Consider the following 27,578-nt stretch of genomic DNA (forward strand, 5'->3'; position numbering starts at 1 on the left):
CTCGATAGGGTTAGTTAGTTAATGTACGGTCCATCTGACTAATCCTTCTCCCCCATGCATGCATAACCCATTCATTGCTAGGGAGGCATCAACTTATCAACTTATCAACTCATCCTCTATGAAATCACGCAACTGAGTCAACAGCCATTGCCCCGCACGCTTATATTAATCCTGCAGGCACTTCATCTGCAGGAGCCAGCGGATGTCACCCTCAGCTCCGCCCCTAAAATATTGGCAATATTGGCAAGATTGGCTTCAGTGCCCCCTCGGGTGGCACGCCATTGCCGATTTGCCAAGGTGTTCAGCACTGACCGGGTCACCAATGGGCTGTAATGCTTCTCTGCGTCTCCCATCTCTCTATCTCCTCGAAGTCGGCTCGAGAAGCATTTGGAAATCCGCGCATAGTCTCTTGGTTGATCGGAAGGCATGGCGAGTATGCCGTGGAGATGCGCAAGCATCAAATTCGGGGACGTCAGGGTCAACCTCGCGTCAATGGCGCAATGGATGTGGTGATGATGTTAAAGGAGATGAAATGCGCCAACCCCTCTGCGCTAAGGCGAGTGCCAAGACCCTGCATGGAGGGTCTTCACAGTCTTCAGCCTGCAGAACTTTTCAGGGCACCGCGCTGGTCCACCGGAGTCCGATGCATGTCGACATATTTCACCGCATCGTTGCCATCGCGAATGGTCTCAACTGGTGATTCTGGTCTACTCAATGCTCATCGTGCGATGACCAGGATACAATGAGGTGAAATGATGCGATGGGGGTGTCTTCGAGGATGAGGATGCGGATGGAGAATGGAGGGCTCCTTCTGAGAAGCATAAATACTTCGTGAATTGCCCTTTCGAGTGCTTCTTCTCCATCATCACCAGCCAGCTCTCTGCTCCATCGCGGATATCTCTAGCTTCAATACTCCAACTTCCTCAATTACTCACCTCGAGTCTCTATCCGATCCATCAAGATGAAGTTCACCGCCGCTATTGCTGCTAGCATCCTCGCTGGTACCGTTGCTGCCATCCCCAACCGCGGCCTCGAAGCTCGTGTCAAGGCTCGCGCGTCTGGCACTCGAGGCTCTCGCCCTCTCGAGGCTGTCAACCGCCCCGCGACGGTCAAGAACCAGACCAACGTGGAGTACAGCTCCAACTGGTCTGGTGCCGTCCTGGAGAGCCCCCCCTCGGCTTCTGCGACCTACACGGCTGTGACTGGTACCTTTACTGTCCCCGAACCCACCGGCACCGGTAGCGGCGCTGCCTCCGCCTGGGTGGGCATTGACGGGGACACCTACGGCAACGCCATTCTTCAGACCGGTATCGACTTCACCCTCACCAATGGCCGCGCTTCCTATGATGCCTGGTACGAGTGGTACCCCGACTACGCCTACGACTTCAGCGGCAGCATCGACATCTCTGCCGGTGATGTTATCGTCGCCATCGTTGAGTCGTCCTCTTCTACCAGCGGGACTGCTATCATCGAGAACAAGAGCACTGGCCAGACTGTGACCAAGAAGCTGTCTGCTCCTTACTCCAGTGCCAAGCTCGGTGGTCAGAATGCTGAGTGGATCGTGGAAGGTAAGTCTGAGCCTGAGTGGGGATTTGACTAGCATGGTTATCGCCGGTACTAATCCTATGCATAGACTTCGAGGAGAATGGCTCCCTGGTCAACTTGGTCGACTTCGGCACCGTGACCTTCACCGGCGCCGTTGCCCAGGCTGCTGGCGGCGAGAGCGTCGGCCTCGACGACGCCACCGTCATTGAGATCGAGCAGTCCGGCAAGGTTGTGACTGATGTCACTATCAACAGCGACTCCTCGGTCACTGTCTCCTACGTCTAAGTCATCTCGGTGACTTTCGTTGACGGAGCACATGGCAGCAGGTGAACCTGCCTGTGCGAGCACAGTTGGCGGAGGACACGGGCAGCGGGTTCTGCAGTGCTGGGGATGGTGAAGCGGGTTCAAGAAAGGCAATTAGTGGCTCTTTAGATATGGGTGTGGCGGCTTCCGTCCGCAAGTGTATCTTTGCAGGTCAATACGAGACACGATAGCTTCCTGGATTGTTGCGCATACAAACTTCTTTCCCCAGTAGTGTTGATCCTTGCAGCGCCAACATAGTAAATCCACGACTGTACGAGGAGTTCTTATGGGAGAGCCGACGCTGCAGGAGGTATAAGTCTAAGACCATCTCGCGAAAATAAGATGATTCTGCGAGGCTCTATCCTCCCTGGCCAGGCAATCAGAACTCAGCATGAAGACTCAGAAATTGTTAGGAACTCAATAATCGCCGAACCCCAATCCTGCTCAAGTGATCAGATTTACAAGGGCTTCCTGATAATCATACACAACCATTTGAGTCATGATCTCTGTATATCTCGGTGTTTCATCACCACGTGAGCATTGTCGCAAGTTGTACGAAACATTAGCCAGCCAGGGATTGCAGTTGCTTTTGGCTCGGCGGAATGAGTTATATATTCTGCCCGTTTCAGGCCTTGCCACTAGGGATCCAGTTCGAGGGCACGTTTAACCTCCAGATTACTTCGAGCGAGAACCATACAATTAAGAATGTAGTCTCCGTCTTGTCCGACGGCCATACATCAAGCACATGGATGGACCTTGTTGCTATAATTGGGGGTGGCTAAGGCCCCTGCGGCGGGAGTAGCCGTGGTCAACAAGACTACAAGACTGAAGATACATACATAGTATGTGTTCCTCCGCAATCTCCCCTTACCAAGCAACCCACCCACAAGCAACTCAGGGGGAGTGCCCTCACAGCCACGATCGTCATACCCGACTAAATTATGCTACGCTTCCTTCACATTGGACAGGAATATGCCCGTGCGTCAGGTACAGCCTCCCCCCAACCAGGAAATACCCGTCTCTTCTATTGGAGTAGTCTTCCTGGCTATGAAGCATGACGTGGGCACAAAAACAGCGAGCATGAAGGAATGATTACGTCGTGGGCACCGGGTCGCTGGGCCGGAGCCAGATCGGGTCTTGGCCAGATTGAGATGGTCCTAATGCGGTTTAGCGCCCCACAACTCTGGGCGTGCGTCATCTTGACGGGTGCGGAATGGCTGCATTCCCACCAGTGATTTGTGTGATTTATAGTCCGGGGATGCTCCCCCCGGTTGCGGTCTTCACTCAGTCCATTATAATCAATTGATTTCCACAACCTCCACTATCTCCTCTCATCTTTCTTCCCACCACAAATTCTCTCACACACCCCCTCACAACCACCCATTATGATGAACCGTACACCCAGAGTCGCGACCCGCTGCCTCAGACAGCAACGTACCAACTTCCTGAAGAACCGCTACTCCAACGCCCGTTTCCAGTCCTCTTCGGCAGAATCTAGCTCCAACGGTAGCAGCAGCAGCAGCAACCCCGCCCTGGTTGGTGGTCTGGCTGGTGGTGCGGTCACTCTCGTCGCGGGCTACGCCTGGTACCACTTCTCCGGCGCCCGCACGGTGGTCAAGACGGTCAAGCAGACCCAGAACTACGCCGACCAGGTGAAGCAGGGGATCGTTCAGAATGTACCCGAGCCCGACAGGGCCTTCGACTGGCTCCGCGACACCGTGAAGAGCTACGCCGGCTTCATCCCGGGAGCGCGCAAGTACATCGATACCGCGTTCGACGACCTCGAGAAGATCAAGCAGAAGCACGGCAGCGAGTTTGACGCGATTGTTCGCGATGCCTACTCGGAGATCAAGGCCGTGACTAAGAAGGGCGGCTCCAACGCAGATACCGCCTTCGAGGCCCTGCGCGTGCTACAGAAACACCTCGGTCGCTTGGCCGAGCTGTCCGGCGACGCAGCGGAGGATGTCCTCGACAACCACCCCTGGCTGCAGGAGAAGGTCGGAGGCAGCTGGGACCAGCTGAAGCAGATGGGCGACGCGTACGGCCCGCAGGCCAAGGAGGAGGTCAACAAGACCTGGGAGCAGGTCTCCAGCATTGCCAAGGAGGGATTCAGCGTGCAGTCGGCGGAGAAGGTGCGCCAGTTGATCCAGGAGAAGAAGGAGAAGCTGCAGAAGATTGGCGATGAGGCGTGGCAGAAGGGCCTCGAGGAGAGCAAGCAGTACCTGGACAAGAACCCCCAGCTGAAGGAGCTGGTGGAGAACAACGCCGATGCGCTGAAGCAGGGCAACTTCGGCGAGCTGTGGGGTCTGGTCAAGGACTCGGCCTCGTCCGGCAAGACGGAGCAGGTGGAGAAGTTTGTCAAGGAGAAGGTCGATCAGGCCAAGAACACCAGCTCCTTCGACCTGGACATGTGGACGAAGATGGTCCCTGGCGGATCGGACATCCTGAACCAGCTGCAGTCGCTGCGCACGGTGGGCGAAAAGAAGGGCAAGGAGGCGGAGGGAGTGCTCAAGGAGACGGTCGAGGAGCTGCAGCAGGTGTTGAAGAAGCGAAAGGACCAGATCGAGAAGCTGGCGAGTGAGGCCAAGGAGGAGAGCAAGTAGAGCATGACTCGTTGTATTTTAGAATTATGTGTATCATATACCCAATGCCATATTTTATGATTCATGATTGTGCCTATGCCTGCCTGATGGATCCCACTCAGTCTAGACAGGGATTCTCACTCAGCGGATGACTAACCACGGATTAGTCAAGCAAGGGGAGTCTGGACCCTTTGGTGTTACGAAGCCAGTGCAGTGAGTGGCCCCTCAGATCATCCATGAATCAGCCAGTTAGGGCTGGCCATTTGCCCGAGGGATTTCCATGGTTTGCGGGGTCAAGTCAAGTCAGCAGACGGCCCCATTCCCTCCCCAGTGAGAAGTGATGATGTCGACAACCAGTGGTGAAATGAGCATTATTCACTTCAGCTGTCAATGCCGATGATCCCCCGCTTCGCTTCTTGCTTCCAATCCCCACCACGTGTCTGGCCCTTTGTGGTCAGTCAGCAAATGAAGGGCGAGGCAGTTGTCCATTACTCATGCCGTCTTGGCCAGCCTGGCTGTCCTACCCAGCCTGCATTCACTGGGAGGGTATAAATACAGGTATACAGTGCGGGGTTGGGTTTCTTCCCCTCTTTTCTGATTTCCATTCCTCCATCCTCTCATCTTCATCGTCACCTTCATCTTGAGTATCATTTTGATCGATTATCATCATCATCACCACTATCACTACATTATTGCATTTCAACATCCTCCTCCTCAGATCTCTTGACTGAGCAACCCCTTCCCTCTCAAAAAAACCTAACACCACCATCATGGGCGAGTCCAAGTGTCCCTACAAGGCCCACGCCAATGTGGCCGGCGGGGGCACGCGTAACACCGACTGGTGGCCCGAGCAGCTGAAGCTCAACATCCTCCGCCAGCACACCTCCACCACCAACCCATTGAAGGCCGACTTTGACTATGCTGCTGCCTTTCAGAGCCTGGATTACTTTGCCCTCAAGAAAGACCTCCATGCCCTGATGACCGACTCCCAGGACTGGTGGCCTGCCGACTTTGGCCACTACGGCGGTCTCTTTATCCGCATGGCCTGGCACAGTGCTGGCACTTATCGGGTCTTCGACGGCCGTGGCGGGGGAGGGCAGGGTCAGCAGCGATTTGCCCCCCTCAACAGCTGGCCCGACAACGTGAGTCTGGACAAGGCTCGTCGGCTCCTGTGGCCCATCAAGCAGAAGTACGGCGACAAGATCTCCTGGGCCGATTTGCTGCTGCTGACGGGCAATGTGGCCCTCGAGTCCATGGGCTTCAAGACCTTTGGGTTCTCGGGTGGCCGCCCGGACACCTTCGAGGCCGATGAGTCGGTCTATTGGGGTGGGGAGACAACCTGGCTGGGCAACGATGTCCGGTACTCCGATGGCAAGCCCGGGGTGGCGGCTGAGGGAGTGGTCGACAGCGATCAATCCCCCCATCGCGACATTCACAAGCGAGACCTGGAGAAGCCCTTGGCGTCGGCGCACATGGGTCTCATCTATGTCAACCCCGAAGGGCCGGATGGCAATCCCGATCCCGTGGCTGCGGCTCGGGACATCCGCGTCACCTTCAGTCGCATGGGAATGAACGACGAAGAGACGGTCGCTCTCATCGCCGGAGGTCACAGCTTCGGTAAGACCCACGGGGCTGCCCCGTCCAGCAATGTGGAGGCAGAGCCTGAAGGCGCCGGCCTCGAGTCGCAGGGTCTCGGCTGGAAGAACAACCACCAGTCTGGCAAAGGCCCCGACACCATCACCAGTGGCCTGGAGGTGATCTGGACCAAGACTCCCACCAAGTGGAGCAACAACTACCTGGAGTATCTGTTCCGCTATGACTGGGAGCTCACCAAGAGCCCCGCGGGGGCTCACCAGTATGTGGCCAAGGACTCTGAGGCCATCATCCCGGACGCTTACGATCCCTCCAAGCGCCACCGGCCGACTATGCTCACCACCGATCTCTCCCTCCGCTATGACCCTACCTACGAGAAGATCTCGCGGCGTTTCCTCGAGAACCCCGATCAGCTGGCCGATGCCTTCTCCCGGGCCTGGTTCAAGCTTCTCCACCGCGACATGGGCCCCCGCACTCGGTACATCGGACCTGAGGCCCCCACCGAGGAATTGATCTGGCAGGATCCCATCCCTGCCGTCAGCCATCCTCTCATCGATGCCAACGACATCGCCTCCCTCAAGCGCACCATCCTGGAGAAGAGTGGCGTCGACCGGTCGAAGCTGGTGTCGACGGCGTGGGCGTCCGCCTCGACCTTCCGGGCCAGCGACAAGCGCGGCGGCGCCAACGGCGCCCGCATTCGCCTGCAGCCCCAGCGGGATTGGGAGGTGAACCGACAGCCCGGGCTGCAGGAGACCCTAGCTGCCCTGGAATCCATTCAGAAGGAGTTTAACGGCTCTGCTCCCAACGGAAAGAGGGTCTCCCTGGCCGATCTGATCGTGCTGGCCGGCAGTGCGGCCGTCGAACAGGCGGCTCGTGAGGCTGGCCACAACATCCAAGTCCCCTTCATCCCCGGTCGGACGGATGCCTCGCAGGAGCAGACTGACGTCGAATCCTTCAGTCATCTGGAGCCGGTGGCCGATGGCTTCCGCAACTACGGTCGCTCGACCCCTCGCGTGCGCACGGAGCAGTTCCTCGTGGACCGGGCTCATCTCCTCAGCCTGTCTGCGCCGGAACTTGCCGTCCTGGTCGGTGGTCTGCGCGTGCTGAACGCGAACTACGATGGATCGTCTCACGGGGTCTTCACCTCCCGACCGGGGCAGTTGACCAACGACTTCTTCGTCAATCTGTTGGATATGAGCACGGCCTGGAAGGCGACGGATGCTAGTCGGGAGTTGTACGAGGGCACCGATCGCAAAACCGGCCAGCGCAAGTGGACGGCCACGCGCGCGGATCTGGTCTTCGGCTCGCATGCCGAGCTGCGGGCGATCGCCGAGGTTTATGGGAGTGTCGATGGTCCAGCTCGATTTGTCAAGGACTTTGTGGCCGCTTGGGACAAGGTCATGAACCTGGATCGGTTTGATCTCAAGAAGCAGTCGATTGTGTCCTCTCGATTGTAGCTTTGCCGGAGCACGGCTAGTCTGTTTGTAATGAGTTTAGGCAATGAAATCAGCTTATCATGTTACGTTGTGCATTGTGCTTTTGGTTGTAGCAGTTTCAGCAAAGTTGGTGGAGTTGAAGCATGACTGAAGCATGGGTCTGTAGCACACCTGGTAGCTTTGCCTTCCAATCTCTCGGGGGAGCGAAATAAGGGACAATGCACTTCGGACTTTCGTATCGGACAGTGAAATGGCTGAATGGCTGTGCAACAATCGCTGTTAGGGATTAACTCTTGAGCAACCGGATACCAGTGTTGAGGAAGGATGATCCAGAGCTATCGCAGTCGAGCACAAGATGACGACCAGACTGACTAACTCGACTGACTAGTCTACAAGCATTCTGGTGTGGGTAGGGATCGGGTCTGTCAGTCCAGTCAAAACACAATATTTCACCAGCAGGACGACCCAGTTTAGGCAGCAACCAAAGCCCACGGTGTGAGTGGTCTGACGCTGCGTGGTTCAGGGGGAAGAAATGGAGTCAGCCCTACTACGGGTGGGTCAGCCCTATCTATCTGTCTCTCTCGCTCACCCAGCCCTATCCCCCATCATCCCTTTCACGCGTCTGAAGAACCAGCCAGGTCATGAATACGACGAGCTTGATCAATATAGCCTCAGTAGGCCAAGATGGAACATGTAAAGGCCGATTGTATTGAGACACTGAGCTGGATTGACCACCGAGTGGGCGTAGCAACCCAAAACATCGGCGGACTGAATTCCATCCTGCTACGACCCACGCCACACGCCACCAGAACACGGGACAGTATCCTCTACGGCAACCATTCATGGAAAGGCTGGGAAGGTCTCGTAGAGAGGACAACACTCTGCCACATAATTTGAGATCGAGAAGCCAATTGTACTCTACGTGCCGTCGCTCGGCTACTCCAAGAATGGCCAGAGCAAAACCCTGGCACTGGGAGCAGGTTGCGAAGACCCTGGTAGGGCTGGCCAGCAGACCAAATGAGCATTGAGAAGCTAAAATCACGACATCGCGCCCCATAATGCTGCCACTACCGGATGCAGGTCGATATACTCCGTACTAGGTAGTTATATGCCACACCACACGCCGCACCATGACCACCGCCCGGCCAAATATTTCTCTGTGCAGTTCACCGGCTAGCCTTGGATCATGTCGAGCAAGATAGGCCGTCTTGCGGCCAAACTGCTGGGGATTGAACTTATCCCCTCTAACCCAATCCCTACCTCCCACAAGCCTGGTGCCCACGACGCATACGAACATGTCGACTACTATCTCGAGCCTGAACCTACCCTCGGCGACTGGGTGCGAGAGCATACGCCCTCTGGGCGGGCCGTCCGCCACTACTTCTACCACATGTTTCCCTTTTGGCAATGGATATGGTCTTATAATATGCAATGGTTCATTGGGGACATGATTGCCGGTAGGCGCAGCTCATGGCCTACCACAGAAGTCGAAAAGGCTGACTGATGGTGGTTCCAGGTATCACCGTCGGTGCGGTAGTGATTCCTCAAGGCATGGCCTATGCCATCCTAGCTAAGCTGCCGGCGGAATACGGACTCTACTCCTCCTTCATGGGGGTTCTGATCTATTGGTTCTTCGCGACCTCGAAAGATATTACCATCGGGGTAAGTACTCACTTCCAATTGCCATGCACACCCAACGGCTGACCGACCTACCCTCCACTCTCTTAGCCGGTGGCGGTCATGTCTACTCTCGTCGGGACCATCATCATCGACACGCAAGAGAAATACCCCGACATCGAAGCGACCACGATCGCCGGAGCTCTAGCCATTGTGTGTGGTGCCATCGTCACCTTTCTGGGACTGACCCGTCTGGGGTTCATCGTCGATTTCATTCCGCTGCCGGCCATCACAGCGTTCATGACCGGCTCCGCGATCAACGTGTGTGCTGGACAGATCAAGACGGTTCTCGGTGAGACTGCCAGTTTCTCGACTCGCGGAGCGACATACAAAGTCATCATTGATACCTTGCGCTATCTCCCGACCTCTCAGATGGACGCCGCCATGGGCCTGACTGCCTTGGCTATGCTGTATGGCATCCGGTCGGCGTGCAAGTACGGCTCACGCAAATACCCTCACAAGGCGAAAGTCTTCTTCTTCCTCTCCACTCTCCGCACCGTCTTTGTCATCTTGTTCTACACGATGATCAGTGCGGCGGTCAACCTGCACCGTCGCCACAACCCGGCTTTCAAGCTGCTGGGCAAGGTGCCGTATGGCTTTCAGCACGCTGGAGTCCCCAAGATCAGCGTGGATATCATTCGAACCTTTGCACACGAGCTGCCAGCCGCGGTGATCGTCCTGGTGATTGAGCATATTGCTATTTCCAAGTCGTTCGGTCGCGTCAACAACTATACCATTGATCCGTCGCAAGAGTTCATCGCCATTGGGATTGCGAACCTGCTGGGACCCTTCCTCGGGGGCTATCCCGCCACCGGCTCCTTCTCACGCACCGCCATCAAGGCTAAAGCCGGGGTACGCACGCCTCTGGCTGGTGTGATCACTGCGGTGGTGGTTCTGCTGGCGATCTATGCCCTGCCGGCTCTGTTCTTCTTTATCCCTTCATCCTCCCTGTCCGCCGTGATTGTGCACGCCGTGGGGGACCTGATCGCCCCCCCGAGCACCATCTACCGATTCTGGCAGGTTGCCCCCTTGGACGCGATCATCTGCCTGGTGGGGATCGTGGTCATCATTTTCTCGACCATCGAGATCGGGATCTACTGTACGATCTGCATGTCCCTGGCGGTGCTACTCTTCCGCATTGCCAAAGCGCGCGGGCAGTTTCTCGGGCGGGTGCAAATCCACTCCGTGATCGGAGACCATCTGTTGGATGACTCCAGCACGATCGACCTGACGAAGAATGATTACACTCAATCTGCTCCACGATCGCTCTACCTGCCGGTGTCCCACGCGGATGGCTCCAACCCGGCGATCCAGCTGGTTCAGCCCACGCCGGGGGTGTTCATCTACCGTCTCTCGGACGGGTTCAACTACCCCAATGCCAATCACTACACCGACCATCTCGTCCAGCACATCTTCGATCACACCCGACGGACCGATCCTGCGAGTTATGCTAAGCCTGGGGACCGGCCGTGGAATGACCCCGGTCCACGCGCGAGGAACAATGCGGAAAGGTCGACCATGGAGGACTCGTCTGTCTCCCAGCCCATACTCCGAGCCATCATTCTGGACTTTGCTGCGGTCAACAACGTCGATATCAGTGCCATCCAGAACCTGATCGACGTCCGCAACCAGTTGGATCGGTATGCCGCCCCAAATCTGGTGCAGTGGCATTTCGCGCATGTCAACAACAAATGGACGAAGCGTGCCCTGGTGGCTGCTGGCTTTGGACAACCTCTGCTGTCGGAGTCGCCACAGGGTAGGGTGGTAGATCTGGCGGAGTGGGATGGGGGCCTGGGGGATGGGACGGCGCTTCGACCGAGCGATGCCGAGTCTCAAGCCAGTGGCAAGGGCTGGATTGATAAGCAAGGCATGCGAACAACAACCAAACCGACGCAGGCTGCACTGGATGAGTCGGACCTGTCGTCGGATATTGAGAATGCCATCACGACGACGCATCCAGTGCCACACGCGGGTGGCACTGTGTTCGAAGGCCCGCGGCGACGCATCGCCATGGTGAGTGGTGTGAATATGCCGCATTTCCATGCCGATCTGACGGGGGCGTTGGCAGCGGTCAATAAGAGCTTGGAAGGGGGGGTGGGGGTGTCTCCTAAGCTGTAGGTTATGCGATGTTACGCTACGTACTGAGGATACTCAATGAATCGGCCCAGCACAACTTCAGCCGGTCGCATTTATCTTACTCGTAGTAAAGATTCCAGGTCTCTGTCTCCCTCCGGGCGCAAAGCTCATAGAATTCATCCAGCATCGCCGATCCTCTCTATCCCTCCACCTCAGCCGGTCGCACAACGATGGAATCGTCTCCCATCTTGTTCGGGCTTCCCTCACGCGAGGTCCTCCGCTCATCGATGAGAGGAGGCTCCCCCGTCGTCACGCCAATTCTCCCTCTCGCCAGGTCTCGCTTCTCAAGATAGGCAATCAGTCCAATAAATGGGAGGGTCAACGCCCCCGTCACCAAACTTGCGATATACCCTTTGTGGAAGTTGGGCGCATCGGTGGCCGGGAAGAAGATCAACGGCCACCAGGTGACAAAGGCAAAGTCGAACGAGTTCATAAACCCGGTGGTGATAGCCCGCAGCTGGAGGTCATGGGCTGTCACGTCGGCCATCCAGGAGTACCAGATCGCCTGGGGGGCATAGGTGGTGCCGATCAGGTAGAAGGCCACAAAGTACCCTGCATCGGTGGATGGGTTGGAGACGAGAATGGAGGAGCCGATGACGAAGGTGAAGCCGATGGCGAGCGAGACCTGCCAGCGTGACTGCAGTCGGTCGGAGATGATGGCGTAGAGTACCGTGCCAAAGATGGCGGCAGCATAGATTCCGGTGGGGTAGTTGTTCTGTTGGATGGTCGAGTAGCCCCTTGAAGCCATCCAGTAGGGCATCACATTGTTGGACACCTCTTGCACCGATAGGGAGTACACTGTCCGATGATCAGGGGTCTGAGTGGCCGAAGGAAGACGGACACCTGGGGCAAGGGGCTACATACGCATGAAGATGAACGGCAACAGCCAGAACTGCCAGCTGAGCAAGACACGCTTGAAGACTGTGGCATCCCAGGATTGCTTGCGCACGACGCCTAGTCGAGTCACCGCGTGTTCTTTCTGCTCCTCGGTGAGATACCACGCGGATCGGTGGGATGGCAGGTCGGGAATGAACACCCAGCCTGAACACGACTTGTTAGTCTTCAATGGTCGTCAATCGTGTGGTGACGATGCCCAAACCCACCAAAGAGTGCAACCGGGACGGTCATCACGGAGACAATAATGAAGATCCATTTCCACGCTGGCAGACCCCCTTTGCCCGCCAGTGCCGCCAACAGACCGGCCTGGATCCATCCCCCAGCCATCGTGCCGATATGGCCAAACACACAGAAGACTGCCGCCCGCATCCCGAGCTCGGACTTCTGATACCACGAGCCGAGGATGAACTGGGCTCCCACACTGGTCCCAGGGTCAGCATCAGCACATCAAACTTCATGATAGTGGACATACTAGGCAATAGCCGAGAAGCCTCCTTCAATCGCATTGAGCAAGATGACCTGCCAGGCCCGCGTCATCTTGTAGGTGATCAAGGTCAAGACGCTCCAGGTCACATTGGCGGTGACAAACACGTATTTGGGGCGGGCAATGGTCAATAAGCTGGTGCCGGGCATCTGGCACACCGCATACACCACCAGGTAGGCGGTGTTCATGTAATTGTACTCCTTGCCCTGGAAGCCGAGGGCCTCTTTCATCCCGCTGATGTAGGCGGACGAATAGCTGGATCGGGTGACGCCAAAGAGAAACCAAACCAACGAGAAGTAGGGCAACAAGGTGATGTCCAGTTTGGCCAGCAGAGCGCGAGTCTTGGGCTCTGATCCCCACAGTCGGATCGCCAGCCAACTGCGAAGCGAGGCCATGATGCTTCTACAGAAGGAGGGGTGCACTGTTCGGTGGTTCAAGGGTGGTGGTGAATGGAGCGAGCCGCGGGAAAGGCTTATCTCGGCCTATATAAGTTAACGGTCGCAATAGAGAAAGGCTTGGAATCAGCATTACACAAGCGGGTGGCTGTCACACGCCATCTTGTGAATGGTATTTTGCTCTCGCGTCAGTGAAAAGAAGAAGGGAAGAAGCCAGGTCTTATTGGTCGTGGCGAAAACTCCTTGCAGATGGTGAAATCCGCCACAGCTGATAAGCATAGGGTGGTGGATGGTGGATGCTGCTGCTGGATTGATGGGTTGGTTAGTCATCACGCAGCTTTTGTTTCAATGCCGGCAAATGACAAAAAGAACATGCAAAAGTGAAAGCCCAACGCGGGGGTTGAACCCGCAACCTTGAGATTAAGAGTCTCACGCTCTGCCGATTGAGCTAGCCGGGCTGGTTGGTGATCAAGGTGCACGTTTTGAGTTATATAGCCCTGCATTGAAGTAAAAATGAACCTTTGCGGCCTGTTGAAATGCATGGTGGTGAAGAACCTGGACTCGACCCCCCGCATCAACGGAGTCTCGTCCCAGTATGGATTATCGGCTGCACTGGCTGCCAGCAGGACCGCGGGCAAGTCGAGACTACCATGAAGGATATGTCAATTCTGAACATTGTGGGTGTGGAGTTGTGGTGGAGGTGGTAGACATTAAAAAGGTGCAACACATGCTCCGCTTGACAAAATATATGTGATGCTGCGGACTACTAAACTTCCGAAATGCCACTACGCCACCACGTTGATCTGATGGTGGCAATTAGCAACTCACGAGTGTATTTGAAGAAAACAGCCCCCGGATTGCTGTAACCTGGCTCCTCAAGGTCAGCAATGGCCTATGGAAGATTGAAAGTACCAATCAGTTGTGGCCGCCGAGAAACCCACGGCAGCGACCGGGCCACACGTGACCAGATTCCAGAGTCTTATCGAATCTTATCGGATAAGCTTATCTTATCTACGGTCGGCAACTCTGCATTCAATTGCATCATGGCATACAGACCCAAGAGGATGGCGGCAAAAAGCAGATCATCGGTAACACCAATTCCGACCCCCGTAGGTCTAGGTGCCAGGGCAGTGCGTAGTTGCGCGGAAGCGGTGCCGCAGCGCTCTCAGCTTTGCAGACGCTGATGACGGTCGGCGTGGACGGTGGCCAAGTTCTGTTCCAGGGAGTAATTATCGCTCGCTTCTCACGTATCGTACAGTACAACTGGTTCACACCGGTACAAACAGTGAAAAGAATCGTTCCAGAATATCCGAGTCCTCCAATGAAACAACTAGTGAGCAATGCTGGTCAGGACGTAGTAACACCACACAGCCCTCCGGCGCGATACCATAGAGCGAGTAGGCCATGCCACAGCCCGGCGCAAACCCCTCGTTGTCGGCGAAGACCCTCCTATACTCACGGCCCCTCCGATCGTCGTAGGGGCGAAAGATTGGGGGTAGGCTCATGAGCTGAACATCAAACCTAGAGGCGGAATGGATCAAGTATACTGCTACAGACCCCACGGCTGTTGTCGCCCCTGACTTACAGCGCGGAGCAAGAATGGAGTTAGGGCGGGTGAGCTGTCTCGCCAGAGCTTCCACCCGCTGCAGTTGCAACGCCTGGCTGATGTCGCCCCCGAAAACAAGCAGGTGCCATTGCCCGGTGCTCGGGAGTCTCTCTTGGAGATGCCATGGCTGCGAGTCACTTTGACAGAGCACAAGGACATCTGGCAGACGTCGACCAACCACAATGTTATCAGCCAGGTGAGGCTTGCTACAGTAGAGGACCCCGTTCTTGTCTAGCGGCGAGCGAGAGTTCCGGGTGCCAGTCACCAAGAGATTCGGGGGATAGGTGACACTCAGCCCTGAGGCTGTCGTGTTCTCCTCTGAGAGGGTGGCTTCAAGTCCTGTGGCCTTGTCCTTGAAGTCTGCCGGCTTTTCTTGTTCGGCCGAATCATGGTCCGGACCGGAGCATACACCCAAGCACATCCGGCGATCAAAACGGATCAATCGTTCGGCGACAGGTAGTCTCTCTTCCTCGTATGTTCGCAGGATGGCAGGTGTAGCGACGCTTTTCAAGACCGAAGCCAGCTTCCAGCCCAAGTTGTAGGTATCCTGCATGCTGACGTTCATTCCCTGACCGGCCTTAGGCGAATGGGTATGGACAGCATCCCCAGACAGAAAGATTCGATCTTGCACCGAGAAATCCCTGCATAATCTCTGGCCAACCTTCATCAGAGTCAGTCGTAGTTCGCATGTTTCTCCTCTAGTTGATCAGAACATACCGTATATATTGTACACCACGCGACGTGAGAGGTGACGAGGTAATATGGCTTCAACGCATCGCTCAGACTCGACAAGAGGACCGAAGGTTGGTAGTCTCTCCGAAATTGAGTCGCACATCTGGCAGGAAGTTGAACGTAGAAGCGTACGAGGTTGTCTTCTCTAGGAATGATCATAACATTGCCGGCTGGAGATTTGATAATGCACCGTTTGCGAATGTCAGCTACGAAACATTAACGGTCTGTCAGCGTTGGCAAGCGATAAAGGTGCGAGAGGAGGAACTGACGAAAGTCGGTGGTAGGTATACAGTCAAGCACGCCCCAGTCGCCGTTGCTGGCAGTCTTCCCCTTCAGGCTCAACCCCAATTGTTTGCGAACCCAGCTGTGGGCGCCATCACAGCCGATTAGGTATCTGGTGCGCACGAATGACTGGTGTTTAGCCCTGTCAGCCCTGTCCCAGCTTGCGAGGCATCCCAAGACCTCACATCTGTGCCCAGCCGGAGTTCAACAGCGTATTCCCTGTGAAGATCCACCAAGTCTTGGTGAATGAGGAGTTCCTGGGGTGACGTTCCCCATTTGATTTGCACATTTGGGGATTTATTGACGAATTCGAGTAGACGTTCTTCAATCCGCCCTTGGCCAAGAGTGACTTCCTGGAATCTAGACAGCCCCGGGTTGCAGTTGGGCGAGACGCTGTCGCGACATAGGACCCCTTGAGAGTCCCGGTGCTAGAAGCATGCCTGGGGGTTATGACTTCTCTCGACTCACGGCGGGACAAGGTATACGAACCCACAAACACACTTCCATGGTCCGGTTGGATTCCTTCCAGATGACATCAGCAAGACCAAAACTGTCCAGAATTTCCAAAGTTCTACTTTCGAGCCCGTCGGCATGCCCGGTCAACGTTCGACACGACTTCTTCTCGATAACGAGGGTCTTGATGTTCAATTGAGCCAGCCAAACAGCCGCCATCAATCTGTGGCCTTGTTAGCCACCCAAGATCACCCCCGTTAGTCCTCTCACTTACCCTGCGGGTCCCGCCCCAATAATAACCACATCAAAGTCCACGGAGGGCGCGGGTTGTTCTTGGCAGATCATGTTTAGGATAACAAGGTTTCTGTGGCGTGGTTAGTCAATGCGACATTTGTTGAAACAGAAACAGTGCTACGGGGGGCGTGGAAGTGGATAAATATGCTAATCTCGACCAATCCCCCACAACATGGAGATGCCCCGGCAGGATGAAGCGAGTGGCTTGTTTTGCAATGATGCAGTATGCAAGTCCCTGCACATGCTTCCTGAACAGGTGTCATCGAATTCTATCGCCATCAACACGTATGCAGTGGCAAGCATGAGCAGGCAAAACTAGCTCATTCTGGTGCCTGTGGCTAGTCAACACTTTGGCCGCTTCAGCAACCGCGTGCTGGCAAGCTAATGGGATTGCTTCTTCATCGATAACCTAGAGACATGATCTTCTCACCGTCATTAGGGCATTGCGCCTATGATGTAGTTTTTGAAAGGCCCGTCCAGCGCATTGTTTTCCATTGCTTGCTGCCCCGTTCACACAGTGACGTTGATGACACAATGTGAGCAGATCCATGATTTGAGTGACGTCCTACCGCATGCTTATTGATCTGGAACTAATGGACTCATGTAATTGTCCTCCGAGAGACGAAAGACTTTTAAGTGCTCAGGGAGTCAGGTTCGTCCTACGAGAAACACACTTAACTCATTCCTAAGCGCATCATCAAGCCTCATCTTTCATTGGACTTAACCCAGTCGACAATCCTCGAGGGAGTAGAAAGATCATTTACATCCGAAGTAGCAATGTCCAGTCACCTCAATTTGCTGAAGCAGACATGGGCTCTGCTTGACCGATTCAGCAAGGTTGGTGATCAGGTGGTGATCGGCGAGGATGAACTCACCCTAGCAGCCGTCGTGGCCGTGTCAAGGTGAGATCATGACCCCTGGAGATATCAGGCAATCAGCCTAGGGTAGAGTAGCAGGTTAGCAAGACTAAGCTGTAGTAGGGCTTCCACAAAGGTATCGGTGCAGAAGTCGCCTGAGCTGATGCAGCGGCTGGTGAGGTGTGTTGACACCATGAATGCGGAACTTGAAAGGGGAGGGCAGATATATGGTATATTTCATTACCCCTAACCGTGGCACTTCGATGTCGATGGGCTGATGATCTCTCCAGGAGTCAACACTGGGTGTGGGGGCAATGCAAACACGCGTACATCCAAGCTGCAAATCATCCAGCACTCGTTTTTTCAACATCACCAGGCAGGCATTCTTCCGCAGCTTGTCTATCCTCGGGGCAATACTTTGCGCGATATGAACCAGGAAAGCCACAGCCTGTCGCCCGAAATTACTCGCGGCACCATTCTCCTCCGCTGCAACTCGCTCCTCCGTGGTCACTCAGCCGTAAGAATCGAGGTCATTGATCTCCTTCTTCGGGTCCTGAGCGAGGGGTATGTGCCGCTAATTCCCCTAAGGGGTAGCATTTCCGCCTCGGGCGACCTGTCCCCTCTTTCATACGTTGGGGGCTTGGTGGAGGGGAATGCCGATGTCTTTGTGCGGTTCGAGGAGGAAGACGGCAAGCAGACCATTATCCCCGCGGCAGATACTCTGCAGCGACTGGGTCTCGATCCCCTCAAATTGAATGCTAAAGAGGGCCTGGGCATCATGAATGGCACAGCTGTCAGTACCGCTGCGGCTGGTCTAGCCCTTTATGATTGCCACCAGATGGCCCTCCTGGCGCAGGTCCTGACTGCCATGGCGACCGAGGCGCTCCTTGGATCCGTGGACAACTATCACGAATTCATCGCCCGATGTCGACCCCATTATGGGCAAACTGAAGTTGCCCGCAATATTAGAGGTTTCCTGCGGGGATCTGCCCTCTGCCATGAGACCGATCCCAAGAAAACAGGGCTGGTGCAGGATGGCTACTCATTACGAACTGCGCCCCAGTGGATCGGTCCTCACCTTGAAGACCTTATGTTAGCTGCACGCCAGATTGAGGTTGAATTGAATTCCACCACAGACAATCCGTTGATCGACGTCGAGGGGCAGCGCTTTCATCACGGCGGCAACTTCCAAGCCGCGTCCGTGACCAGTGCAATGGAAAAATGCCGCTCGGGCCTAGTTATGCTCGGAAAGATGATTCAAGGCCAATGTGAGGAATTGATCAATCCCTCACTCAGCAGGGGACTGCCTGCAAATCTAGCGTTGGACAATCCTAGCCTATCGTTTACAGTTAAGGGCCTCGATATCAACATGACGGCATATTACTCAGAGCTTGCATTCCTGAGCAATTCGATCAGCAACCACGTGCATTCTGCCGAAATGAATAACCAATCCGTCAACTCACTGGCGCTGGTCGCGGCCCGATATACTGGTGAATGTGTGCAAGTCTTGTCTATGATGTATGCTGCCCACTTGTATATTTTGTGTCAAGCTTTGGATATCAGAGCCCTCAGCATGGAGTTCTTTGCCAAGGCCAAGGCGAAATCAAGAACGCTTTACCAGGAAATCTTCGGGGGTGGTCTAGAGTTGGCCTTGATTGATTTCGAATTGGTGTGGACACAGGTCATCTCCACCTGGGATCAGACAGGCCATCTTGATCTTGCAGATCGGTGTAACCACGTTGCCATGCAGTCATTTGCTCATCTCCTGGACGTGGAGATGCGAGAAATCAACGCTTCTTCGTCCACCTTGTGTGGCCAGATCAAACTGTGGAAGGACAGGTTGGTGGAGCTTATGGCCACCTGCTACGACGAGACCCGGCAGGAGTTCATCAAGTCTCCCTCAACTTGCACCTACTTGGGTGAGGCGAGCAAAGCAATGTACCAGCTTGTCCGGTGTGACCTTGAGATCCCCTTGCATCAAGGTATCAGCGATCATCCACCACTTGCGGCAGCAGCAGGAGAATGCGAAGGCAAGAGAACCATTGGCTCGTATGTATCACGAATATATGTAGCACTGAGAGAAGCGAGATACGTCGAGCGACTTCAGACCCTGGTTGCTGCGGAATGCAAGGCCGAATAAGTAATGAGAGAGGTAACAGTGAAAGAAATCTGGGCTGGTGGTAAGTATGGGATTGACTATCTGTTACTGTCCATGGGAATATGCATCCTGTCCGTACAAAGAATCCTAGAGCAGGGTTGGGAATCGGTAAGTAGGCTTTTCTCGCTTACTTGCCTGTTAGATTCCGTTTCTACTCGTAGCTCATTGTGCTGAGTTTCTGAAGTACTATGTTTCGTTGTTCTTCTGTCTGTCTTCTTCTCTCTCTCCATTCCCTAAATAATCCGCCGTGAAGGGATCGGACTTGCCGACAGCCCAGCCCAGACCGATAGTTGTGTGTGGTACAGCATAGTACAGTAGATCGAAAGTAACCGATCGAGAAGTTAATTCCATTCCTTGCTTAAAATCAACTGTATTACACAAGACGCAAGAACATGTGATATTATAACGGTATCATTGTGCACCAGGAATTAATGCAAGAAGCAGGGCAGAGATATAATGTAGACCAGTTACGGAAATACCAAACAATCCCACGGAAAAGTTAATGCGTGAGAATGCATTGGTAAGAAGCTAGAATTCCGGTCGATGGAATCGACCGAGCAAGATAGGGTTCAGGTATTAGTGAGAGATCCAATAAGCACAGAAAAAATACCCGCCTTTTATATTATACTTATTTAACCGTGCTTTGATTTCCATCGAAGGATTATAATACATTCCTGCTCCAGCCCGTAATATAGTCTTTGACGATGTAGACTGATATTTATCGCAGCTCTTGTGTGAATGTCTTTTGTTTACTAGTACTTTCAGGCTAGTTCCATCCGAATTGCCTCGAGAAGCTCAACACTAATTACCGGAATGATTCAGTTCTATTTGCCAGAAGAAACTGTTTATATTAGTTAATTTCAGCTGCCAAGATTGAATCTCTACTTGACCGAAGATCCTGACTTTTGAACCAGCACAATAACAGTTGAGAGAAGAAATTATTAGAGTTTATTCTATTTCACCCCGATTATATCTTAATAAAAGGTTGCCCGGACAGGATCCTAGCCGCTATCGATGAATATAGGAGGGAGAAAGCTTTTCTTATAAATATTGGGACTAAGAAAGGTTAAATTGTTAGTAAAGCCATATGCCGCGCTAAACCAAAGGTAATCGTTGAACTCGGGGGTTATATTGGCTATTCTGCTCTTCTGTTTGGAGATGTACTTAGAAAGGTAGGAGGTCAAAAGTATATCAGCCTTGAAGTTAGTTCTATCTTTGCCAGTGTCTCCGCTGCTCTAATCGACCTGGCTGGCTTGGATGATAATATTAAGATTATAGTAGGACCTTATCGGGACTCACTACGAGCCCTAAGTAAGACATACCCCGGCTGTAGCCTGGACATGTTCTTCTTTGACTATGCCAAGATTAAGTATACTAACGACCTCAAACTTTGCGAAGAGCTCGGCTTGGTGTCGCAAGATACTACCATTATTGCCGATAATGTCAGCCGGAACTCTGAGTATCTAGAATACGTCCGTGCACCGGGCTTAAAGAAGAGGATGGCAGCAGATGAAACCAAACGACTGACATTGTGTTATGAGTCTGACATATTCCTTGGTCGGTTTGATCTGCGATATAAGACGTCCGTGGTTTACAGTATTAAACCCACTGGAGAGCCCGTTAGTATTTATACATCTAGCAGTCCCGTCAGCGCTAACAGATTCACAGAATGCAGTGGATATTTTATATTGCTTGGGAAGTAGCTAGTGGAACGCAAGCTCTTACTGGTTAAATTTTGTGCGCCGACAAGTAGTAAATTAAATAAGTCGAGTATAATTAGGATCAAATTGAAGCAAGATATCTCATTCTGAGAACAAAGTACAGACATTATTCGGTGCTCTGCACATTTCTAGCCAACTTTGATCATCGTCAAGCACCGTATCCTTGTATAGCAAACCGTACCGCTTGCAAAGAGACCATCGCTTCTAGGCCTGTAAGTAGTTGATACCAATCTCCCGACGACAGATCTAGATAACCCATGGCCACCAAGCTGTTAGCCGCGTATTCCTCCTCGACAAGTCCCAAGATAAGATATTGACAAGGTAAGATAACAGTCATAAAGAAGACTGACACTAAAGAAAGGCCATGCTACTGCCCTTTACGCATCGATCGACATCAAATAACCCTGCGGCGTGAAGAAATCGCGGGACTGGCAGGACTCGGCTCATGCAGGGTTCATGTAGCCGGTCTGGTACAGCGAAGGACAATCATATCAGGCATGATAATTGCTGTGTAATGACCAGAAGTAGTGACTTGCAAGCTCGTCACCAGCAGCATCTTCGAGGACGAGGCATATAGCCCATGCAGAAATCCGCATTGGGCTGCGACATTATGCAAGCATGACTCTTTTAGGCACTCAGATCCAGAAGTCGGGGCACGAGGCAACAGACTTCTGATGAGCGAAAAGGTCTGTCGGAGGACATTCGGAATAGTCGGCATCAGAGTTAGCATTTTTCATGATGTCATTCTGGCTGCTTGGGTAAACACTGTAAGCAAAAATGCGGCCTATATTAATTCGCTGCATTTCACCATGATCATTCATCGTGAGGCAGCTTCGTTTGTGCTTTTGTCCGGAATGAGGCCTATCTTCAAGACAATCGCGCTCTTCGGGGCGAACGGTCAAGTTGGAAAGGCTGTTTTCGAGGCTCTCATGCGTTGCAAAGATCCTGCCTTCCACATTATTGCATTTGTCTCCCCCAACTCCTCCTTCCAGCTTGAAAGCCTGGAAGATGCTAGAGTGACAATCAAGCGCGTCGATCTGAACAACGTGACTTGTGATGAACTGGCCACTATGCTTGCTGATGGCAGGGCTGATGTTGTCATCAGCGCTCTTGGTGGCCAAATCATCACCAAGCAAGGCCTCGTCCAAGATGCGGCTGCACAGGCAGGGGTCAAGCGATTTTATCCCAGTGAATTTGGAATGCATCAAGCACTCCGCCTACCAGGCGAACCAGCCTATATCCATCCTGTAAGTGACTCACCCACTTTTTGATTCTTTCCTCCTCCCAGCTCTGAATTGAGCTAATAGCTCCAAGATCTGGGATGTGAAGCTACGATGCTTCGAGGAGGCCATTCGACACCCCGCCATCAAAAGCGGCTCAATGTCATATACGGTAATAGGATGCGCCGACTCCTATGATGCTGCGAAAGAGCCGCTCTTCTGCCCTTGGCTGGAAACAGAAACAAGCCTCACCCAGGATGGTTACACGATACACTGCGTTGGGGATCCAGAAGCTAAGATGGACTATTCGACTCTCCACGATACCGCCAACTTCCTCGTGGCTACTCTTAGTCACCCAGAGCTATCGGAGAACAAATGCTTAAGGTTCAGGAGTGATCATATCAGCTTTCGAGAGGTCGCAGATCTTTTGCGCAAATACTCAGGCAAGCCCGTCAGGCTTAAAGTCACCCCAGTCGACCAAGTGAAGGAAATCCTCAAGAATCCCTCATCTGCGCCAGTCGAGTGGCACCGAAGAAGCACATTCCCGATTGACTTCTTTCTCACTCTAAGGTGTGCTCAAGGCCAAGGTGTGTTTTGGAGACCCCCTGGATTCTTGCACAACAGTCTTTTCCCCGAAGTTCAACCCGTCACCGTAGCTGAGTACTTCGAGAGGTTGTTCGAAAAATGAGATTGCCTGCGATGGGGCTGATGTGATTCAGCCTAGAGGGTAGGGGGAAATAAATGTGGATACACGTTCAGATCAACCCCTTCAGATATTTACTCACTACCGGAAAACATTAAGACCTTGTTGCAGCAAGGGGGCAGCGGATTCCAGCTATAGAGTCTACATGCTATGAGTGACCAGTGCAGGACACATAGATTCTCCTCAGTACATCCTCACGAAGTGGGACCAATCAAACTCAGGGCCGTGATATCATCCTGCCAGGTGTCCAGTAGGCGTAGACAAAAGAGGAAACACGCAGCTAGAGTCTGTAATTTGACGTCAGTGAGGCGTTGCACATTTTGCCTTTACTCTAGAAGCCCAGTACTGGGAAATCATGTATAAATCAGTGCGTTGTGATGCCCCATCTATGCTTGCTATGCCTGAAGGATAGACGATCAAACCCACCGAGTCTTCCAGCATTTGTCTTCTACCATGAATGAAGAAAAAACAACAGATATTCCCACGGAGAAAGAATGCCTGCAAACCGGGCACCGACTCCTCGTAAATTTCCTTGCGGGCATGGCCCATGAGGAGCCGGATAAGCCGGTCATGCGGCAACTGTTGCCATCTGCGACCAATGCCCCGAGTGACCGGAACGAGATCATTCTGGGCTACGAGGATCTTATGCGATTGGTTGATAGAGTGGCCTGGATGTTGAGTCGTAGCCTCTCACCGGAAGATGCCACTTCACAGACTGTCGGGTAAAGACCTACTAGCTCCCCGCCTCTTCTTGCTTTGGAGAGGATATACTGAGTGCTTGAGAATCTAGTTATTTGGGCCCAAGTGACCCAAGGCAGCTGCTCATCGCGTTGGCAGCGACTAAGTTGGACGCCAAGGTAAGTGCTGGAACTGGTAGTGGCCTGGGAGAAACATTATCTCACCACTACTTCTTCATTCGGTATTCCAGGCTCTGCTGCTCTCGCCCCGAAACAGTGTCTCCATGCATAAAGTGCTTCTCGAAGAGTCTCATTCAGCACTTCTTCTTTGTGATAAGGCTTTTGCCACCGCAGCGACCGAGATAAGAAAGCAGCAAGACATTGATCTTCTTTTCATCCCGGATTTCGTGGATCTTGTGCATGATTCGAGCCCAGTCGAGTCCTTCCCATATGTGGAAACCTGGGCCACCTCCCGTGGCAAGCCTTTAGTAGTATGTCACCTCAGAACAGAGCTTGCAAAACGGGATCAATTCATCTAACGTCTAGCAGACCCTGCATACTACAGGTTCTACTGGTAATCCCTCGTCGGTCACTATGACTCATTCCGCGTTGTCATCACTCGACGCGCAGCAGGATTTGTCAAAGAAAGATGCTGCCGGGGACAAGTGCCAGCTTGAGATTCTCGCTGAAGCAGCGACAGTGTATATGGCATTCCCTCTGTTTCATGTCGCGGGGTTCGGCCTCAGTTGTTACTTGATCCTCTCGGGCTGTACGCTCTTATTCGGATATCCTCGACAACCACCTAGTGTTGCAGCCTTGAAGACAGTCCTCAAGGCTCCCAGCGTGGATGGTGCCCTGTTGCCGACATCTATTATTGATGAGCTCTCTAGGAATGCCGACCTAATGAAAGTGGTGCCGAAGCTGCGGTATATATTTGGCGGAGGTGGTAAGATAGCACCACCAGATCCCAGCGGCTCTGACTAACACGATGGAACAGGCACAATATCCAAAAGAGCAGGCGACATCGTTGTACAGAGCACGCGTTTACTCAACGGTCTGGGTAGTACTGAGTGTGGGTCATTCATCCAATATCCGACCGATCCAACCCATTGGGCATACTATCATTTTCATCCGTGGAACGGTGTGAAATGGCGACCAGCCTCGGACCAGGAGTCGCAAGGGGAGGATTTCGAGTTGGTACTCCAGCGTGACGACTCCTGCTTGCAATATCAGGCAGTGTTCCAGAACTTTCCTCATCTGCGAGAGTGGAGGACCAAGGATGTGTTCCGGAGACACTCTCACATCCCGGACTACTGGGAATACCGGTACCGACTGGATGACCTGATCGTCTTCTCGACCGGAGAAAAAATGAACCCATTGCCGGTGGAGGCTGAATTGAGAGACATTGCGGGTATTAAAGAAGCCCTGGTCGTGGGGAACACGCGATCTTGTCCTGCAATTCTTCTCGAAATGGACGCCAGCGAGCGCGATGGAGCCGAGAGCGACTCCATCGACAGAGAACGAACGACCATAGAACATGCGCTGGAGTCCCAGAATGTGAAAGGATCCCGAGATAGCCAACTACATGACAAAATGGTGATAGTAGCGAGTCCCAGCAAACCCTTTGTTCGCACGGGGAAAGGCTCCGTGCATCGGAACAAAACGCTCGAGCTCTATAAGACCGAGATTGAGAGTCTTTATGGGCGAACCAAGTCCCCGGAGCCTGAGCCTTCAGGCCTCGAAGAAACTAGGCTTTGCTTATCTTCTGAGCATGCTCTTGCAGTGAGCCTGGTTGATATAATTGGGAAGCTAGAATCATGGCTAGCAGATCTCGACGTGACAACAAACATATTTGCGGCTGGGCTGGATTCCAAACACGCGCAAATTCTGGCATCGTTCGTCTCCAAGGCACTGGCCGATCAGAGACGCGGACGAAACTTTCCTGTCGAGGCAGTCTACGACAACCCTTCGCCAAAACAAATGGCAGGCTACATCATGCGGCAGATTCTCCCATCTGAGGGACGGGCAGATGACTCGAAGGATTTTGATTCCCTATTAGACAGGTATGAAGTGTTCAGCTGCATCCACAACCTTCTTGCTTATGGCTTTCCTAGGCACTCTCAGACCCTTACCAGAAGCCCCAAGAAGGATTATCTCGGTCCACGAGTCTCCGGCAAAAGACATGTTCTTATTACCGGAAGTACAGGGTTTGTGGGGTCGTATGTACTCAATGCAATCAAGCATCAGGAAGATGTTGGCCATGTGACGTGTCTGGATCGAAGGCAGACCCGGGACCATGCGATTGAGGGAGTCTACTCCAATGTTCATATTGAGTATATAAAGACCGACCTGGCCGAGCGCCGCCTGGGTCTTTCAAGAGAGATCTATCAGCGGCTGTTGGGAAGTGTGACTGATATCTTACATTGCCAATGGGCAGTGGACTTCAATCGCCCTTTGGCGTACTTTGAGCGCAATATCGCAGGAGTCAAAAATTTGATCACTTTTGCTCACGAGGCAAGAGATAAGGTACATTTCATTTTCCTCTCTTCCGTCGCAACGGTAAAGCGATGGAACTCCAAGACAGCAGTCCCAGAGACCTGCTTGCCCTCCCCCAAGATCGCTGAAACTGGGTACGGCCTGAGCAAAGTCATTGCAGTTAGGTTGCTGGACCAGGCTGTCCAAGCCGCGAGCATGCGAGTGTCAATCTGTCGCCTGGGTCAGGTTGCCGGCCCAATTCAGGATGAGAGAGATGGCAAAGCTCATGCGTGGCCACTTCGCGATTGGTTCCCAACACTGCTGTCTAGCTCCGTTGCATTGGGCTGTCTGCCAGACTCTCTAGGCTCTGCCGATCAGATCGACTGGCTACCGGTTGACAGTGTAGCAGATCTGCTATGCGATCTCATCAGCCTGTCCAGCAAACAGCACCAGCAGAAGAATCAACGAGGATCCGAGTATTTTCATCTTGTCAACCCCCATCGCGTTCAGTATGCCAGCCTAGTCTCTTGTTTAGCAGCGCGACTGAGACTGCTCAACCCAGAACTGAAAGTCGTGCCATTGAGCGAGTGGGTTGCGGCCCTAGAAGAGAAAGGAAATAAAGCTGAGTGTATAGCCGGCGTTCAGCTACTTGGCTTCTTCCAGGGGCTTGCAGATGCCTCATATCAAGGCTCTGTCCTACTGGAAACGACACTCACTAAGAAGAGGCTACCACGGCTCGAGGAATGTTCACCGATCAGTCCGAGATACATAGACATGTGGCTGAGGCAGTGGGAGATGGTGCCCCCTTCCAGGAAAGACTAAGCGATAAACAAATCCAATCTCTCGTTTTCCGGTCGGAACTAACCCTGCTTCGTTAAGGGCGCGAGACCTGTCACCAATAGGTTAACCATATCTACAGGGTCCAGTTGCCCCTTGACACTCAGAAAGAATGGTTGACCGTTGATAATTGCCAAACCGAAGTTATTGTTGTTGTTTACAGGAGACGTCATTGTCAAAGCATTCATTTAACACGATACAAAATGTAACTTGTCAGCTGTGATTCAGCAGCCCGGGGTTGTACGACCGATAGTGGAAAGGGTAAGAACATGGAGTTTCATTAAGCTGCAGTCTATCTACATGGTGACCTGGCGAACCGTGTTTCATATCCAATTGCGCCCATATTAAACGTCATGTGCAAAGCAAGCATACCAAAGAATAACCACTGTTCCGTAGACCGCATAGCATGTTCGTGATGTAGTCTGACGAACCGCTTGCACCTGGTGAATGGTGTCGAGCACGGCCCTGCATCCTCCCTGCCACTCTGTCTGGAACCTGCCTCCATTTCGTAGTGT

The 27,578-nt window shown here is 53.2% G+C and overlaps 11 protein-coding genes and 1 non-coding gene across 12 annotated transcripts; 9 read left to right on the top strand and 3 right to left on the bottom strand.

The window, feature by feature from the left end:
* Positions 1 to 126: 126 nt before the first annotated feature.
* Positions 127 to 816, top strand: BO66DRAFT_8980 (uncharacterized protein). Its single transcript, XM_025653692.1, has one exon. The coding sequence runs from the start codon at positions 203 to 205 to the stop codon at positions 698 to 700; it is 498 nt and encodes a 165-aa protein (XP_025509316.1). The 5' UTR covers positions 127 to 202; the 3' UTR covers positions 701 to 816.
* A 145-nt stretch (positions 817 to 961) lies between these two features.
* On the top strand, positions 962 to 1,830 carry BO66DRAFT_310985 (A4/G1 family peptidase; the record flags this gene model as incomplete). Its single annotated transcript, XM_025643311.1, has 2 exons — positions 962 to 1,568; positions 1,634 to 1,830. 2 exons carry the CDS (start codon positions 962 to 964, stop codon positions 1,828 to 1,830), a joined length of 804 nt encoding a protein of 267 aa, XP_025509317.1.
* Positions 1,831 to 3,144: 1,314 nt separating this feature from the next.
* Positions 3,145 to 4,497, top strand: BO66DRAFT_387368 (uncharacterized protein). Its single transcript, XM_025646285.1, has one exon. The coding sequence runs from the start codon at positions 3,234 to 3,236 to the stop codon at positions 4,449 to 4,451; it is 1,218 nt and encodes a 405-aa protein (XP_025509318.1). The 5' UTR covers positions 3,145 to 3,233; the 3' UTR covers positions 4,452 to 4,497.
* Positions 4,498 to 4,994: 497 nt separating this feature from the next.
* BO66DRAFT_387370 (catalase/peroxidase) lies at positions 4,995 to 7,754 on the top strand. Its single transcript, XM_025646286.1, has one exon. The coding sequence runs from the start codon at positions 5,201 to 5,203 to the stop codon at positions 7,478 to 7,480; it is 2,280 nt and encodes a 759-aa protein (XP_025509319.1). The 5' UTR covers positions 4,995 to 5,200; the 3' UTR covers positions 7,481 to 7,754.
* Positions 7,755 to 8,626: 872 nt separating this feature from the next.
* On the top strand, positions 8,627 to 11,254 carry BO66DRAFT_467188 (SLC26/SulP family anion transporter; the record flags this gene model as incomplete). Its single annotated transcript, XM_025652543.1, has 3 exons — positions 8,627 to 8,916; positions 8,976 to 9,121; positions 9,188 to 11,254. The coding sequence occupies exons 1-3, from the start codon at positions 8,646 to 8,648 to the stop codon at positions 11,252 to 11,254; spliced, it is 2,484 nt and encodes an 827-aa protein (XP_025509320.1). The 5' UTR covers positions 8,627 to 8,645.
* A 64-nt stretch (positions 11,255 to 11,318) lies between these two features.
* Positions 11,319 to 13,084, bottom strand: BO66DRAFT_387372 (pantothenate transporter). The gene is made up of 4 exons (XM_025646287.1): positions 12,642 to 13,084; positions 12,376 to 12,590; positions 12,137 to 12,313; positions 11,319 to 12,070 (listed from the first exon to the last, which is right to left on the bottom strand). The coding sequence occupies exons 1-4, from the start codon at positions 13,046 to 13,048 to the stop codon at positions 11,412 to 11,414; spliced, it is 1,458 nt and encodes a 485-aa protein (XP_025509321.1). The 5' UTR covers positions 13,049 to 13,084; the 3' UTR covers positions 11,319 to 11,411.
* Positions 13,085 to 13,433: 349 nt separating this feature from the next.
* Positions 13,434 to 13,506, bottom strand: BO66DRAFT_t7. The gene has a single exon. It is a non-coding gene; the product is annotated as a tRNA-Lys (tRNA).
* An 810-nt stretch (positions 13,507 to 14,316) lies between these two features.
* On the bottom strand, positions 14,317 to 16,466 carry BO66DRAFT_433571 (putative FAD monooxygenase; the record flags this gene model as incomplete). Its single annotated transcript, XM_025650702.1, has 6 exons — positions 14,317 to 15,315; positions 15,372 to 15,592; positions 15,656 to 15,797; positions 15,854 to 16,096; positions 16,158 to 16,344; positions 16,396 to 16,466. 6 exons carry the CDS (start codon positions 16,464 to 16,466, stop codon positions 14,317 to 14,319), a joined length of 1,863 nt encoding a protein of 620 aa, XP_025509322.1.
* A 726-nt stretch (positions 16,467 to 17,192) lies between these two features.
* On the top strand, positions 17,193 to 19,412 carry BO66DRAFT_310265 (aromatic amino acid ammonia-lyase; the record flags this gene model as incomplete). The annotated part of the gene is made up of 3 exons (XM_025643279.1): positions 17,193 to 17,317; positions 17,396 to 17,502; positions 17,563 to 19,412. 3 exons carry the CDS (start codon positions 17,193 to 17,195, stop codon positions 19,410 to 19,412), a joined length of 2,082 nt encoding a protein of 693 aa, XP_025509323.1.
* Positions 19,413 to 20,243: 831 nt separating this feature from the next.
* BO66DRAFT_407309 (uncharacterized protein) lies at positions 20,244 to 21,133 on the top strand (the record flags this gene model as incomplete). The annotated part of the gene is made up of 3 exons (XM_025649052.1): positions 20,244 to 20,273; positions 20,378 to 20,495; positions 20,589 to 21,133. The coding sequence occupies 3 exons, from the start codon at positions 20,244 to 20,246 to the stop codon at positions 21,131 to 21,133; spliced, it is 693 nt and encodes a 230-aa protein (XP_025509324.1).
* An 872-nt stretch (positions 21,134 to 22,005) lies between these two features.
* On the top strand, positions 22,006 to 23,059 carry BO66DRAFT_311188 (NAD(P)-binding protein; the record flags this gene model as incomplete). The annotated part of the gene is made up of 2 exons (XM_025643318.1): positions 22,006 to 22,398; positions 22,466 to 23,059. The coding sequence occupies 2 exons, from the start codon at positions 22,006 to 22,008 to the stop codon at positions 23,057 to 23,059; spliced, it is 987 nt and encodes a 328-aa protein (XP_025509325.1).
* Positions 23,060 to 23,527: 468 nt separating this feature from the next.
* On the top strand, positions 23,528 to 27,048 carry BO66DRAFT_310734 (putative NRPS-like enzyme; the record flags this gene model as incomplete). The annotated part of the gene is made up of 6 exons (XM_025643300.1): positions 23,528 to 23,796; positions 23,865 to 23,931; positions 24,003 to 24,242; positions 24,301 to 24,697; positions 24,749 to 25,821; positions 26,086 to 27,048. 6 exons carry the CDS (start codon positions 23,528 to 23,530, stop codon positions 27,046 to 27,048), a joined length of 3,009 nt encoding a protein of 1,002 aa, XP_025509326.1.
* Between the last annotated feature and the right edge of the window lie 530 nt (positions 27,049 to 27,578).

This window comes from Aspergillus aculeatinus (assembly GCF_003184765.1).
Source record: "Aspergillus aculeatinus CBS 121060 unplaced genomic scaffold BO66scaffold_1, whole genome shotgun sequence".
Classification (NCBI taxonomy): Eukaryota; Fungi; Ascomycota; class Eurotiomycetes; order Eurotiales; family Aspergillaceae; genus Aspergillus; species Aspergillus aculeatinus.

What these genes read in the sequence shown, in the direction of transcription:
- BO66DRAFT_8980 (XM_025653692.1), top strand. Translation starts at nt 203, where the DNA reads ATGTCACCCTCAGCTCCGCCCCTAAAATATTGGCAATATTGGCAAGAT.
- BO66DRAFT_387372 (XM_025646287.1), bottom strand. Translation starts at nt 13,048, where the DNA reads ATGGCCTCGCTTCGCAGTTGGCTGGCGATCCGACTGTGGGGATCAGAG. An exon ending in CGTCCCGGTTGCACTCTTTG is followed by an intron (nt 12,314 to 12,375) that starts GTGGGTTTGGGC and finishes AGTCGTGTTCAG; the next exon opens with GCTGGGTGTTCATTCCCGAC. An exon ending in GTTGCCGTTCATCTTCATGC is followed by an intron (nt 12,071 to 12,136) that starts GTATGTAGCCCC and finishes ATCATCGGACAG; the next exon opens with TGTACTCCCTATCGGTGCAA.
- BO66DRAFT_387370 (XM_025646286.1), top strand. Translation starts at nt 5,201, where the DNA reads ATGGGCGAGTCCAAGTGTCCCTACAAGGCCCACGCCAATGTGGCCGGC.
- BO66DRAFT_387368 (XM_025646285.1), top strand. Translation starts at nt 3,234, where the DNA reads ATGATGAACCGTACACCCAGAGTCGCGACCCGCTGCCTCAGACAGCAA.